This window comes from Pantherophis guttatus, chromosome 5 (assembly GCF_059756535.1).
Source record: "Pantherophis guttatus breed Tessera chromosome 5, ASM5975653v1, whole genome shotgun sequence".
Taxonomy (NCBI): domain Eukaryota; kingdom Metazoa; phylum Chordata; class Lepidosauria; order Squamata; family Colubridae; genus Pantherophis; species Pantherophis guttatus.
In genome coordinates, this window is record NC_142067.1 from 52,669,773 (window position 1) to 52,685,510 (window position 15,738).

At 39.3% G+C, this 15,738-nt stretch overlaps 1 protein-coding gene across 1 annotated transcript in view; it reads left to right on the forward strand.

The window, feature by feature from the left end:
- Nucleotides 1-15,738, forward strand: part of MRPS6 (mitochondrial ribosomal protein S6) — a 44,147-nt gene that overhangs the window by 17,769 nt on the left and 10,640 nt on the right. Inside the window, exon 2 of the mRNA XM_034437873.2 lies at nucleotides 10,020-10,159. Within this exon, the coding sequence (XP_034293764.1) occupies nucleotides 10,020-10,159 (140 nt within the window). The remainder of the gene's footprint in view (nucleotides 1-10,019; nucleotides 10,160-15,738) is intronic.

Genomic DNA, 15,738 nt, shown 5'->3' on the forward strand with positions numbered 1-15,738 from the left:
ACCTTAGAACAGATTGAGATTGCAATGACTATTGTAACAGCATATGATAAGGTAACCAAAAATTGACTTGACTCATTGGCAATAGCATATTGAGTCATTTTGCTTTAGAATTTTTCCCACAAGGTCGGTGAAAAAATGTCATTTATTACTGAATAATAAATGACATTATTATGGCATTAAGTGACATTTATTACTGAATGATGGAATTAATATGAAAAATCTAAAGACATTAAATTGTGGTTTCACTCTTGATCACGTGATATAATTTTAAAAGCAGTGTATGTATTTTGTAAATACTGTAGCAAGATTATGTTTTTATTGGCTTCTACCATGAATTGAGCTGCTTTCTGTACAGAACCAAAAAGCCTTTTCAAGGCATGTGTAATAAATACTTCTTTGATGCTAAAAAAAAATGCTTTAGAGCAGGTAGTGGGATATTTTGGTGCCTCACAAACTCAAATGCATATTTTCCTGGCTATAGCTGCTTTATAAGCCCAGAAGAAAGTACAGTTTCTTTAAGGAGGTATTGACCGATGTGACATGTATACTCATGCTGGCTCCAAAGTTCCTTTTTGGCTTCAGATCTGAAGTAGTGCACATCTTTGCCTTCCATGACTAGAGACCCCAGATGATGCTAGTGATGAAAGGTGGATTGCTCCTGAGGTAAGGTAGCATTGCTCTTTCTAGTACTCCAGTACTCAGTATATTGAATGAGTTGCTAGCATTGACATGCAGATTGGCTAGCTCAGGAATCTATTTCCCTCCCATTCCCTCCCAAGGTATTTCCCTCAAAATACCTTGAATAGCCTTACATTAAAATAGCAGTGTCCAATACTCTCACTGTCTTAATCTTAAATAATTTAGTATGTGTGTGGTATTATGAATACTTATGGCAGAGTTAATTCTGAGTCTATTTGAAATTGGACCAATTAACCAGTAAGGGAAATTTTGCCACATTTTAAAAATGTATGGATTAATATTTGAGAATTCCAGTTACATTCCCTTTGCTACTTTATATAGTTTAGACTATATGAATGCTATTCATACGTTTAGTTTTTTTGTTACGGGCTTTTGTTTGATTGACAAAATGGAGATCCTGAATAATGTGTCTCTACCTTTTGAATAAGATTCAGTGTAGTACAGGCAGTCCTTGACTCATGATCATAATCAGACCACCATTACAGTCATAAGTCATGCTGATCATTAACCAGATCATCATATAACTGACCTGATTTTACAACATTTCCTGCAGCAGTTATTAAGCGAATTACAATGGTCATTAAGCACATCTGCCACTGTTCAGCAAATGCTGCGATCATTAATCAACCCTTTGTCTACAACAGGCATTTTTGCTGGAAAACAGAAGTAAACCTTGGTTTCTGGCAAAATACATAAGTTGAGGACCCTGCAGCAAATGAGTCTAGAATACATCATGCCATCTCTCTGGGAACAATAGTTCCCACAGAGGAACTAATAGTTCCCACTTTGGAATTAACAGAGAGCAAACAAGCTATTTGAATACACTGTGTGCACAATTATTGGAATATAGTATGTAGTGAATGATATTGTGCTTATTTATTGAAATCTCTTAAAACTTGAATTGGAACCAGTTTGCAGACATTTTTAAAAAATGGTTATATAGGACAGATGGATGCCGTAGTAATCAAATGGGTAAAAGCCAGTTTTTCCATTTTAAAACATTTGAGGGGGGGTGGGTTATAGTGCAATAATCTTTCTAAAGGTACAACCAATGATTTTTATCACCCCTTCCACCTGTAAAATCAGTGCTACCAGTACTACTTGATGATTAACTCTTGAGCTTCTGCTGTGATGCAGAACAGGATTTTGGGGCTATATGTACCGTGTTTCCCCGAAAATAGGAAATGTCCTTAAAATAAGGCCAAGACTGATTTTTGGGGTGGGCGTAAATATACGCCCTCCCCCGAAAATAAGCCCTCCAGCAAGTGCAGCCGTTTTTGCCATGGATTGCGGCCACTTCTGCTCAGGAGGCCAAGCAATGTGCCCCATGTGCCTCGCGGCGGCCTTCCGAAGAATACTGTAACAACAGCTATCCATAATTTTTTTACCCTTATTTCGTCCCGACTGTACTGGGCCACGTGGGTCAGGATGAAATAAGGGTTAACAAATTGTGGATAGCTGCTGCTATGGTACCCTTTGGAAGACTGGCGCGAGTCTCCTGCTGCAGAAGTGGCTGCGCCTGAGAAGCTCTTTTGGGAGAGAAGGCAAAGGGGAAGCGATCCCTTGCAAACTCCTGCCATGCCTGGCAAGAGGGGGAGAAGAGATGGCAAGAAGAGCGAGCTCTGTCTCGCTCCATGCCTCTCGCTTCTCCCCCGCCCTACCTGCCATCCCCCTCGACAAAGAGATAGCGGGAAAGGGCAGAAGCCAGGCTGCTGTTACCATTGGGGTGCGAGTTCAATCAAACTTTTCGAACTTGCAAGAAGTTTGATTTTATCCTACGTGTTTGCCTGCAAACAACAGCAAGACACGCGACAGAGCTGAAAGGCAGGTAAGACGCGCGTCTCGTGTCTCCCCGGCCCCTGGCAAGGGGGGGGGAGAAGAGACGGCAAGACACATCTTCTCCCCCGCCCCACATGCCACCCCCCTCAATAAAGAGCCAGATGCTGTGGAAAAGGGAGCAGGGTGGGTGCAGGCTTTGGGCGTCTGGGGCTGCTGGGGGTTGCCCGGTAGAGAGATGGGAGTGGGGCGGGAGTTTGCAGGCGAGGGGGATGGATGGATAGGAAGCAGGCAAGTGCCCAGCGAACAGGTGATGAGCAGTTGTGTTGCGCTGCCACAGCAGCGCAACACAGCAGAAGCCATGAGGTGGCCACGCTTGCTGTCTCCTCCACCCCCAAAATAATAAGACCCCCCCGATAATAAGGCCAAGCCCTTATTTCGGGGTTCAAAAAAAATATAAGACAGGGTCTTATTTTCGGGGAAACATGGTAGCTACAGTATAGGTTGTTTATAGGTTGTTTACCTTTGGTTAAATTGTTAAGTGGGCAGTCAGGCCACAATTTAATATTTTGTTTTGTTAATAAGGGTTGATTGAAGTAGACTGCAGTCCTTCAAGTTTCTACTTAACATAGAAATATGGTATCCTCTTATTGTTTGTGGGGGTTTGCTAACGAGTGTGACATTTTGGAACGCTTTTATTGGTTGCCATGGTCTAAGATGGTTGTCTATACTGGGCTGCATAATGTTCTAGAATGTGACAACCCTGTTTTTGTTATTTGTTTGTAGTAGACAAAAATCTAAGTGTTACTTCTAGTTTAATTCTTTTATAAGTATAAGAATCATATTTTAACTGAAGTTTCTATATTCCTTTATTCTTACTACTGAACATTTCTTTTATATAATTCTTCAAATTAAGAAAGTAAATGTGTAATAGCTTGTTATAGTGCCTTTTAGTAGCAAAGTATAACCTTGTCAGGTTGCCACATCTCATTGTGATGAAAACATTTATTTTTTGCTGACTTCACATTTCTATCTATGCCATAAAGGAGCACATATATTTTTCTAAGTAGAACTGTAAGTCTAGTCTTGAAGATGAATTAAAAAGTAAATCATAGCCTACATTGATTGTTAATGGCCATTCAGTATTTATTTTTACATTAACAGAAGGCATAGTATGTACAACACTCTTAAAAATTAGGGATGTGTAGCATTTTAATAAAGATGAACAATCCTAAACTTCTAATACCACTGCAAAATCAGTTCTAATAAATAACACTAAATAGGATTCCAACTTGGATGATCATTTTGACTGCCCTGGAAATTTTTTTACATTCCATGAATAAGTGTTTGTTGGTCTTCTGATTAGCAGCGTAGACTCTCTAGCTAATAACGATCCTTCTATTTTGCGGTTTAGTGTACAATTTCTGATGGTACTCAAACAAAAATGCAAATTTCCCATGGATCTGCTTTACTTCTTAACATCTAAGCAATTGTCCAGTGTGTGTAATAGTTTAGATTTGCCTTCCTCAGTCACGGAGCTGCTGTCTAATACTGGAATTCTGGTAACTGTTGTCTAGAACATCTGGAGAATTCTGGTTTAGTCTACATGCAGGAATGTACAAAAATTTCTCTTAATGGATCCAGCCAGTTGCATGGGATCCCCCCCCCCCCCGAATTTTTGTGACTTATTGTCTTGTATATTATCATAGCAGTTGTTCAAGAATACCTTTTTAAGAAATATAATGGGCTTTTAATTTGTATATTTAACTGTACGGAAAGATGTATGAGGGCTTTATTTTTCTACTATATTCAGGGACATCATAGCTTCTATTCTGGAAAATATTTTATTCTCTTTTTTTGCCAAAGTTGTCCTTCCATCCCATTTCGCTGCTTTGCTATACAAATACAAAAGAAGATGGTAAACTGACTGCTTCACTTTTCTTTCTATCATTTTAATCTAGTATTTTAGTGTCCTTGCACCTCAAAAATCAGGTCTATTGAATAATATTTTCCTAAATGGAAAAAAGAAGGGTGTGGGCTGTAGGCTGTCAAGTTCTAATAAACAGGGGTGTTAAACTCGATTTCATTGAGGGCCGCATCAGGGTTGTATTTGACCTTGGGGTTGCCAGGGTGGGCGTGACGAGCTCGATGTCACTCGTGTCGAGGGCCCCTCTGGTGACCTGAGTGCTCTGCCAGCGAAAACGGGCTCCTGAGCTCCGTTTTTGGCTGTGACGGCTTCTTGCAATCCTCTGCCAGCTCAGGGGGATGCCTCCCGAGCTCCGTTTTCTCTGGCAGAGGCACCGTGAGCCAGTCCTTTGCTGTTAACAAGGCAGCCCCGCGGGCCAGATCTAAGCACTCGGGGGGAAGATCCGGCCCTCAGGCCTTGAGTTTAAAACCCCTGTAATAACTATACTTGTCAAAAAACAATGATTTAGTAGCATACCTTTATTTTAAATTCTTAACCTAAGGTAAATTATTATGTTTTGTAGGCATTGTCTACAAGAGAGACTCTTCCCTCCCCCAAAAACTGCATACTGAATTCATAAATTTAGTTTTTTAAGGAAAATTTTAAATTATGTATTTGAAATTAGGAACTTAATTGTTCGGTATACTGTGTATTCTGTGCCCTTAACGTTTTTAAAATAAAGCTAGTATTATTATATGTGATGTTATGAATTAAAGGTGAGTAAAGTACTTAAAACTTTTTCAAGAAAAGTGTATAATTCACTGGTGTTTAAATGTATTTTTGTTAGCTTTAGAATAGTTGAAATGTAAGTACATATAATTAAGGGTCCTTATTTCACAGTGTTTTTTTAACCTTGCTTACAAAATAGCACACTCATAGGTATACACACACAGAAACAGACACACACGCACACACCACATAACTCTTTCTGGAAATGTTTTGTTTTTTAAAAAATACTTCATTTTTGTTCTGATTTTGTGTAAAATGTTCCATAGTGCTCTAATGCACTATGTAAGATTCTTCATGGGCAAAGTCAGGTACTGAGCAATGACGGCAATGACATAAGACAGTCATTGTTTACAAACGCATACGAAAGTGTTCATGAACACATGCTTTTAAATGAGGTGGTTATAAAAATAGTTGCTGTGCAAAAAAAACCCTAGTAGTCTTCTTCAAGAAGAAAGCAAGTTCTTTTATTAAGTAAATACCTTTTTCTTCATCCTTTAAGTTTTAAATACAGTGTCAGTGTGATGCTAATTTTTCTTTCACCTTTGGATATATAAGTATACTTTTTTAAAAAATGTTTGGTATCTTGTTTTTGTTGCTGTTGTATTTTCTACAATGTGTGTAAATTAGAAGTCAATAGTTTTTTAAAACATTTCACAGAGCAAAAAAATAAAATGGTAATGTGCAACATATCAAGTGTTTAACCTTTAGGGGAAAATGAACCAACTAAGCATAAATATGTATAAACTTCTAGATGTCTTAAATATAAAATCTTAAATGCCCATGATCTGTCGCTAAAAGATATGTTATTCAATGAAGTAGAATCATTACAGTAGGAATATAGATCTAGAAATATTAAGGAAATGAATATTTCTTGATGGAGCATTGCTATGATCTTTACCACAGTTTGTCATGGAATGAATGGCTTAAGTATAGAACATTGTCAATATGATATTGAAAAAAACTGTTGAAGAACTCTGTTACGCTAGTTGTATGTATATTGATTGTTGTATACTGTATCTGTATTTTTGCCTCCTGAATTAGTCTTCAACATGAAACTCTTATTAGAGTATTTGTATAATTAAAACTGTATTTCTTGCAGTTTACATTTTTTGAATATAGAATTTTGTCCTGTCCAAGTTACTGTGTGGAAATGTTTAAAACTTATGTACAAAGTTTAAATAAAAAGTACAAAAATGCAAGTATTTCTGAAATGATTTTAGAAGTTTATGAAATAAACTTAGTAGGTAAATATTCTTGAGAGTCTGCTGTGTCTGAAATTTCTATTCAATTTTGTTAAGAGATTATGTGAACAATTCATGATATTCCAATTTAGACAGTGGAAATTAGAAAATAATTCTAGATAGCTTACGGCGCCAATATTTTAATGGAATCTGCTTCAATTCTGTGTGTTTGTGTTTTATTGTTTTCTAAAATGCAAAACAAGGAAACCAGTCTCAGATGCATTGGAAGTTTATTATAAAGGTTTGCTGCCACATTAGGGCTTTACTGGTAAGTAGCTGACTTTAAATTGAGTGCAATACAGTATATTATCTGCAGTCAGTATAGCACCTGAAAAGTAAGGATAACGTGGCCATTTTCTGAGACAATATACTACCCTAGACAATTTAGTGCGCCAGCTGTAATCTCCAGATTGTTTTCAATGGCAAAATTATATGGAATAATTCAGTTGAGATTGCCAGAGCATGTATTGCTGAGATCAGGCTTTTTTCATCCACAAATTGCTAAATTGGGCTCACTATCTGAAGCTGTGCATAGGTTCTCTTTACTGAGGCACTTTCAGTGATTATTTGGTATCTAAGAGTAGCCATATATCCTGTACTTGGTTCTATAGGGCAAGTGTCACCCCATGTAGTATTGGGTTAAGGACAGTTTCTGGATAGAAGAATTGCTTGGAGATGATGAACTTCCAGGGTAATGTTTATCTTTCTGTGATTCATCTTCAGGCAGTTGGCCTTCATCTAGCTCTTCACAGCTCACCAGCATTCTTCTATTGATTTGCCTGGGTCAGATGAAAAAAACAAAATTGAGAGGCATTTGTACATCAAACCTCTGGACAGCCTTTCCCAATGGCTTTATACAAGCTTCAGCACCATGGGAGGTCAGATCAAATGCAATGGAATTCCCTGCACAATTATGGTATTGAACAGAAGTCCTCCAGTCCTATTTTGAGAATGGTTCTGCAGGCAGGAATACAAACACTGCACCACAGTGTCTTTCAACTTGCTGACTCATCCCAATGAGATACTATGGTCCATGCTATTACAAGCTTCTGAAAGATTAAGGACAGTAAATAATAGCACAGCATTCCTACTCATTTTTCTAAATGGTGGGCAACCAATCTGCTGATCTTAATTGTTTATTCCCCAATTAGAGTGATTCCTAATTCTCATAGAAATGGGAGCTATGGGCCCATAGCTTGCTTACTCTGATAGTACATAAACACTGGTGGGTTTTAAACTAGCATTTGACTAATTATGAAACAACTTGATCATGTTGGTTAATGAAAATTACAACTCGGGTACACCAGTTGTGAAAAGGGCAAATTCCCTATTATGAGTCATGAAGGAGTTGAAACGACAGTACTGAATATCTCTCAGTAGTACTCTGTTTTAAATACTGTTTACAGCCTTGGTTGGTTTATCCAGAAAGAATATTGTAGAGCTGGGAAAGATGGGTGAAATTTATAACTAGTAAGTTGTACCTTTAGTTGAAAAAAAAAGGAAAAAATATTTAGATAATATAAATACAGGTAGTCCTCGACGTACAACCATTTGTTTAGTGACTGAAGATAAACAGCACTGAAAAATATGACTTATGTCCATTTTTCACACTTATGACTGTTGCAGCATCCTCATGGTCACATGCTCAAAATTCAGCCAGGTGGTAACTAGTTCATATTTATGAACTGTGGTGGCACAGTGGTTAGAATGCAGTATTGTAGGATACTGCTGCTGACAGCCGTCTGCCTGCAATTTGGCAGATAGAATCTCACCAGGCTCAAGGTTGACTCAGCCATCCTTCGAAGGAGGGTAAAATGAGGACCCAGATTGTTGGGGGGCAATATGCTGACTCTGTAAACCCTTTAGAGAGGGCTGTAAAAGCACTGTGAAGTGGTATATAAGTCTTTTAAGTGCTATTGCTATTACTACTATGACAGTTGCAGTGTCCCGGGGGTCATCTGATCATCTTTTGTGACTTTTTGACAAGCAAAATCAATAGGGAAGCCAGATTCACTTAACCATGTTACCAATGTGATTCACTTAACAACTGTGGCAAGAAAAGTTGTAAAATGGGGCAAAACTGATTTAACAACTATCTTAGCAACAGAAACTTTGGGCTCAATTGTGGTCGTAAGTCAAGGATTATGTAATGTGGCTGAGGGGAGAGAGAAACAATGATTAGAAAATAATGCTGTAATAAAATGGATATTAATCATGTTTCCATCTTATACTATACCTCTGGGGAGACTGATAGGTGGTGGATTGAAGATGTGATAATCTCTAGCTTGCATTATTTTGGGAGATTGGGTAAAATCAGAGCCCGAAGGTTAGTGATTAAGCTACCTGGTTCAAAGAGAGGAATAGGTATGGTGGAAATGCTGAGAAGCAGATTGCTGTTACTATCTTGAAACATCTCAATTTTATACTAGATTATTTTTGGTCTGACCCAGCAAGATTCTGTTAAATGTTTCAGTTTAAAAGCTTAAAGTAACACAACCTGTATGTGTTATTGCTATAGGCAATAACACATACAGGTATGATAAAATATATACTTGTTTCTTTAGAGTATTATTTAAATATCTTATTTCCTCTTTCACATCAGATTAGGAAATAGGCAGGTCTAACCCATGAGTGACATGCTGCCCTGGATAGTTAATGCAGCCTCACAAAATAATAACCTTTAATATTATTATGTGATTAAGGTTGGTCAACCATATTATATATATTTTATATGCAGCTCAAGACAATTCCTCTTCACGATTTAAAATATTGAATTCCTCTCTTAATTGAATTTTCTTAACTATTCTAAAGTGGACCTAAGAAGAAGTTGTTTTCAGTTTTTTGTACATTATTGCAAATAGATAAGAGACTAATCAAACTTTTGGGACTTCTTGCTTTAACGTCTGTCTTTTCTCCCCTTCCTTTTTAGTCCAGCCAGTTAAAAGTAATTGCCACTGACTTTATATACATTATTTTGAAATACCTACCTTCTACATGGATATTGACAGTTGAATAATGTGAGTGATCCCTTTTTGCCCTAATTATTGCCAAAATATTAGTTCTTCAACATTGGAAAGACAATTTTTTTGTCCCAATTATCCACTAAATTGAAGATTTGTTACTTGTGCCTTTTGAATGAGTCAATTGAATGTCAATTATAAACAAACTATTATAATATAATATGGATAAGTTTTACTGAAACCATTTTATCAAAAAACGTCATGTACACACAAACACACACTCTCAGCATTTTCTCTGTTTTCATTATGTTTTCAATCCCCCCCAATTCTGTTTTAGTAAATAAAATAATAATAATAAATAATAATAATAATAATTTTATTTCTATACCGCCCTTCTCCCGAAGGACTCAGGGCGGTGTACAGCCAGTTTAAAAACACAAACACAACAATAATTAAAAATTAAAATAATTAAATAGGTTTGGCTGATTTAAAACTCTAAAAATTAAAATACCCCAATTTAAAATTATTATATTGACAGCCCTGCCTGGCGGAACAACAAGGTCTTCAATGCGCAGCGGAACACCCGGAGGTGTTAGATAAATGATAATTGACTACACTATAAATGTATGTTTTTCTTTCTGTTTAAAGCCAGAGACAGCTGCAACACTGAGACGAACAGTGGAAGCTTTGCTGGAAAGAGGAGCAGTGGTGAGGAATTTGGAAAACCTGGGAGAAAGAAAGCTGCCATATAAGATAGTAAAGCATGATCAGCATCACCTCAAAGGAGGGTATGAGTTATTTAATTTTTGCATGTAATTTTGCTAGACTGAATATAATTCAAAGAAGTGATGATAGCACAGAAATCTACAGAAGAGCAATACTGGAATTGGAGCTTTGGTATTGCCTTAGCAGCTGCTCCTACAGTGTCCCAAAACTTGATGCTTACCAGATTAGTTAAACTACACTGCTGTCTTTTACTACCAATACATGAAATTAGTGATGGTAATAGGAGTTGTGGTACAACAAATCTGAATAATACCCAAATTGAGAAATTACTTAAGGGAAGAAGATGATTCAAGGCTACTATGCGTATCCGTTTCTTCCCTGTGCATACATTTCACTTCTTTCAATTGCATCCAGTGTTTGAAAAATACTGTCATTACTGTCATTTCAATGAATGTGACATTCAGTGACGTTTGTTAGTTTGTTCATTAGATCAATTCACATAGCTACCTATTTTCTAATTGCAATTCTAGGCAGCAAACCCAACCAATGGTATACATATTCCTAAATTATATGAATCAATATTTAATAACAGCAAAATGAGGTACAAGGGTATTCTCCCAAATAAATAAATGAAATTACTTCATTCAGTATTTGACTTCATTACTTGTTTCTACTTCGTAGTATTTTGCATTACTGTTTTTCCAGTAAGTGTAGTATGTATAGGATTGCAGACATAGAAACAAAATTTTATATTCCCTTCACTAAGAAATATATTTGTTACATAGATTTTTCTAATCCAGATTAGCAGTTTTGTTTCATTAAAATATTTCAATATGATATGTATGTATTTCTGAAGAGCCATGGTGGTGCGAGGAGCCAGATTGTTGGGGGCAACATGCTGACTCTCTAAACCGCGTAGAGAGGTTTGTAAAGCACTGTGAAGTGATATATAAGTTTAAGTGCTATTGCTAACTTGATCAGAACTGATTCATTTTCTTTGCTTTGTCTGATATAATTATCCAATAACTATAATGATAATGGCTAAATTTGATTCTGCTTGCTATTTATTTCTATTTCTATATTGAAATCGAATGAGATGCTTGAAATGAATAAACAATTCAAAAACATAAAATTGTTTATAATAAATAAACAAACAATAAAATAAAATTGATAAGCTCATCTGGTATAGTATAATTGGCGGATACAACAATTAAGATGAATTAAGATTAAAAAATGTTTAAAAATTGATTTTTTTCAAGTTCTATTCTGAATGTCAGTAAGTAAAGGAGCAAATAGATTTAATCACGGTATTCCTGTGTTTATTTACTTTAAAGCAAATGTTATGAGCAAAAGCAAATGCCATGTCGTGATAATATTTGGTATAGTGAGAATTATTTGCAGGATTAATTCTTTAGGTGGTGTTTTGTTGTAATGACTCTTAAAACTCTAATAATGCCTTATCAAAGACAACTTCTCAATAAAGAGAGACAAATGTTGCTAAACAACTAGTATAGTATAAAAATGACATTCAATAATGAAACAATCAAAATAACAATCTGTAACATATCACCTAGATGAAATGTACAAAATTTGAAGGGAAAACTTGATATTTATTATTTTTACTTAGCTGAGTCCAAATATGACTTCTATTGCAGCTTTTACTGTTGTGGAAAACTGCTGTTGTAGAGAAATGTTACTATTCTGAAAAATGGGGAGAATTGAATTTTTAGAGGCTGTTTTTAGCCAGGGTAGGATCAACCAGAGAAATAATGGAACAGAATAGCAATAGCAATAGTATTTAGACTTCTATACCGCCCCATACTGCTTTACAGCACTCTCTAGGCAGTTTAAAATGTAAGCATTATTTGCATATTGCCCCCAACAATCTGGGTCCTCATTTTACCAACCTTGGAAGGCTGAGTCAATCTTGAATGTTGTCAGGATTGAACTCCAGGCGGTAGGCAGAGTTTGCCTACAATACTGCACTTAACCACTGTGCCACCAGGGTTCCAATAATCCAGTGACCATATTTGCTTCCTTGAGAGGCAAGCAGTAAAATATTTGGTTCAAACAAATATTCTTAGACAGTGTGCTGGACACTCTAGGGATGGTACTAACCAAATCTGCAGTGAGCTCTGCTAGAATCTAAATGTTTTTATTTTTAAAGTACCATATAAATTGTTCTTAACTGAACTCATATGGTATTATGATATTGCCTGGGATCTCCATTCTTCACTGATTTTTAGATGAGAGAGTGGGGCACTTTGCATCTGTGCTTTTTCTATCAGCACAACATGTTCTTCACAATGGGCTCCATCTAAATTGTGTCTTGTCAGGCTTGTCCCTAATTTGAGCCATCTGCTTTCACGTTTTGTCACCGGAAACTGCTCTATGTATCATGAAACAGGATAGGATAGAAAATGATTAATAACCAGTGCATGAAATGCCATGTATATGTGTCATGTTTTTCCATATATAGATATAAACCTATAAAAAATGCTAAAATATATCTGTCCTATTAAACCTTTTTAAACTGTTGCTATAAATTAAACAAGTTGCTTAGCAGGCAGGTATACTTTCAACAAATTAGCTAACATTATATAGTCTCAGGAGTTTAAACTCATCTACCTGCCCTCCTGAATAAATAGATAAATTTAATGGCCTTGAAATCCAGTGACTGTTCCATGTTTACATAGCAGCTGTATTTGGCTTTGAAAAGAAATGGTTCCTGCCTTAGAGCTGGGGGGCCAGAAAGTTCAGAATTGTTGTTCTCCATTGTGGGTGGAGACAGCAGCCAGGATGGGTTGTACTCGTCTGTTCAGATTGATGGACTGAGTCTGTCATAGCTGTTAAGTCCCGCCCTTGTTGCCTTTGACTCAGTGCGTCAGTCTGGACAGGCGTGTGGGACTGTTTCTCTGGCTATTCTTTCCCCTTTCCTTGATTCCACTGATTCACCTACTGGTTTGACCTGGACTGTTTCTTCAACTGTTTATTGGATTGCGATTTCGAACTGTTTGGAATTTGCAGTAAGGATTTTTTCCTCAGCAGCTCGCATCTGTGAGCTGACTGAGGGGATTTCTCAGCTCTCTGTCACTTCACTATTTGCCCATTGTCAGTTGGTTTTCTGGGACATTGTGGAGCTTTGCGCTCCCGTGAGGGGCTGGATCTTTCCCTAAGTTCAGACCGTTGTGGAGTTTCGCGCTCCTGTGGGTTATTTGATTTGTGTGGAGCTTCGCGTTCCCCAGCGAGCCTGTTGGGCGGCCATTTTGTTGATCTGACAGGTCAGCTCAACATATTTGGAGTAAGAAACATCGGCGCTCACTAATCACTATCTTATCTGCTGAGCCGATCAGGATTTCGACCTTTCCTCGGCTTATTGCCTATGGCTTTGGCAGTCTTGAGCTCCAGCCTTGTTCCTTCAGGCGAGCACTGCAGGCAGAGTGGAGCTTCGTGCTCCCGTTTACAGTGCTATTTAGCGCTCGAAAGTGTTGTGAACAGGCTCCCTTCAGTGAGTTGGAGCAACCACGCTGAGGAGCTTCGCGCTCCCGATAGCGAACAGGCTTCCTTCAGTGAGTCAGTGCGGCCACGCTGAGGAGCTTCGCGCTCCCTATAATGTTATTTGAGCCAGTCGCCATTTTGGTTGTAGCCGCACCCGTTGCCTGCAGCGCTTCATTTCTGCTTGTCAGCTGGCCCCCAGGCTTTGGTCTGTGCCTTCTGTGCCACAGCCCATGTGATCCTGGTGGGGATTCGGGCTAGCAGATAACTCTGGTCCATCAGCCTACACTGTTACCACTTTTTTAACTGAGGCTGCATTGGCTTCTCCGCTGTGACAGCAGCCATTTTGTGGCATTGCTGGGCTGTATATCATGGGCGGCCATTTTGGGTGCACTTGAGGGCCTTCTCTGTCACCTCATAATTTCAGGTGACACATTTTGCCAATAATAGACATGCCTAAGGCATTGTCAAAATCCAAGCATGGCCCGAAGGCTGGAATTAGTGAGCAGCCAGATTCACACTCTATGGACCTTGCTCCCAAACTTACTCAGGGCCCTGTCCCTTTCACCAAGACCTCAGGGGCCAGGGATCCGCATTCCCATAGATCTAATAAACATCCCTCCGCATCTTCACGAGTGGAAAAACGCAGAGATAAGGTGCTCAAAAGGATTTGTGATAAGGCCAGTGGACACCTTTCGGCTTCAGCGGTTCTTCTTCTATTGAAGACACTAATGCGGGACCTTCAGGGGTGCAGTTGGACCAAGTGTCTCTTCGGGATTGCACAATGGTCATCCAGTCTGATAATTTGTGGGGAACTGCTGCTCCTGCATTCCCTGTCGTGGCCACAGAGGCGGCTCCTGCTACTGCCATGCTCCCGCCACCTGCTGGTGTTACTCCCATTCTAACCCCTATGGGAGCTGGACAGGGCCAAGACCAGGCTCACAATTTTTTGTCACCAGACCAGATCCAGCAGATGATTACCACAGCCATTCAACAATAGTTGTCGGCTACGTTCTTGCCTCCAGGTAGGGCTCCTTCGGTGAGGTCTTTTGTTTCTGCAGCCCAGGATGGGATAGTTCAAGATGACGCTCTTTTATTGAGGCTCCAGTGTCGCCGGTTTCCTCCTGTGGTAGCCACCCATCCTCTCTGGTCGAGATGGACTCTCAGGAACCAGACCTGTCAAAGGACGAGGGATTCCCTCCGGATCAACCTTCTTTCACGAGTCTGTTTCCTCAGGCTATTTTTAAGTCCTTATTATTCAAGGCCATTAATACGGCTCAACTGGGCTCCAGCCCTCCGGTGCCGATCCCTTCTTCTTCTCAAGGGGCTCTAAACCGCCTATTTGCAGAGCCCACCAAGCCGGTGAACTGCATCCCAATGCCACCACTGTTCCTGGACGTGATCAAAAAACAGTGGGCTTCGCCCGGGTCAGCTCCAATTCCGACAACTACAGACCGAAAAAACTTCAACGTGGCACCCGACCCTGCATTGCTTCTCCAGGTGCCGAGCGTAGACGCTCTGGTGGTGGCTTTACTTCCTAATGCGACCATTCCCGGGAATCCGGAATGATGGACTGCGCCCTGAGGAGCGTCGATCGGATCAGGTCCTGCAGAGGGCGTACCAGGAGACGGCGTGGGCTATTCAGTCCACCTCCACTGCTTCCTTCTTCAATCGGACTACTCTGCTATGGTTGCGTCAGTTGCAAGAAAAGCTGGATTCTGAGGACACCAGGGTGAAACAAGACTTGAATAAGATCATCGCAGCCCTGCAGTTTTCTGCGGATGCCACTGTTAACACTGCCCATTTCACCGCCAAATCCCTAGCTTCCTCCGTAACGGCACGTCGTTTGGTCTGGCTTTGACATTGGCAGGCGGACGCCAGGCATAAGTGGTGCTTGGCGTCGGTCCCCTTTACGGGGTCCAAGCTGTTCGGGGACCCTCTGGACTCCTTCCTCATTGAAACTAAAGACAAGAGGAAGGTTCTGCCTAACGCGTATCGCAGAGAGGAGTTGAGGTTCCACCCTTATCCTCCTTGCTCCCAGTTTCGGGGCTATGAGTGGGTCCCTCTTCTTTTTCTATTGCTAGGTCACAAGGGAGTTTCCAGCCCAGGCAGCGGAGCATCCAGGACAGGGTGACTAGAGGTAGAC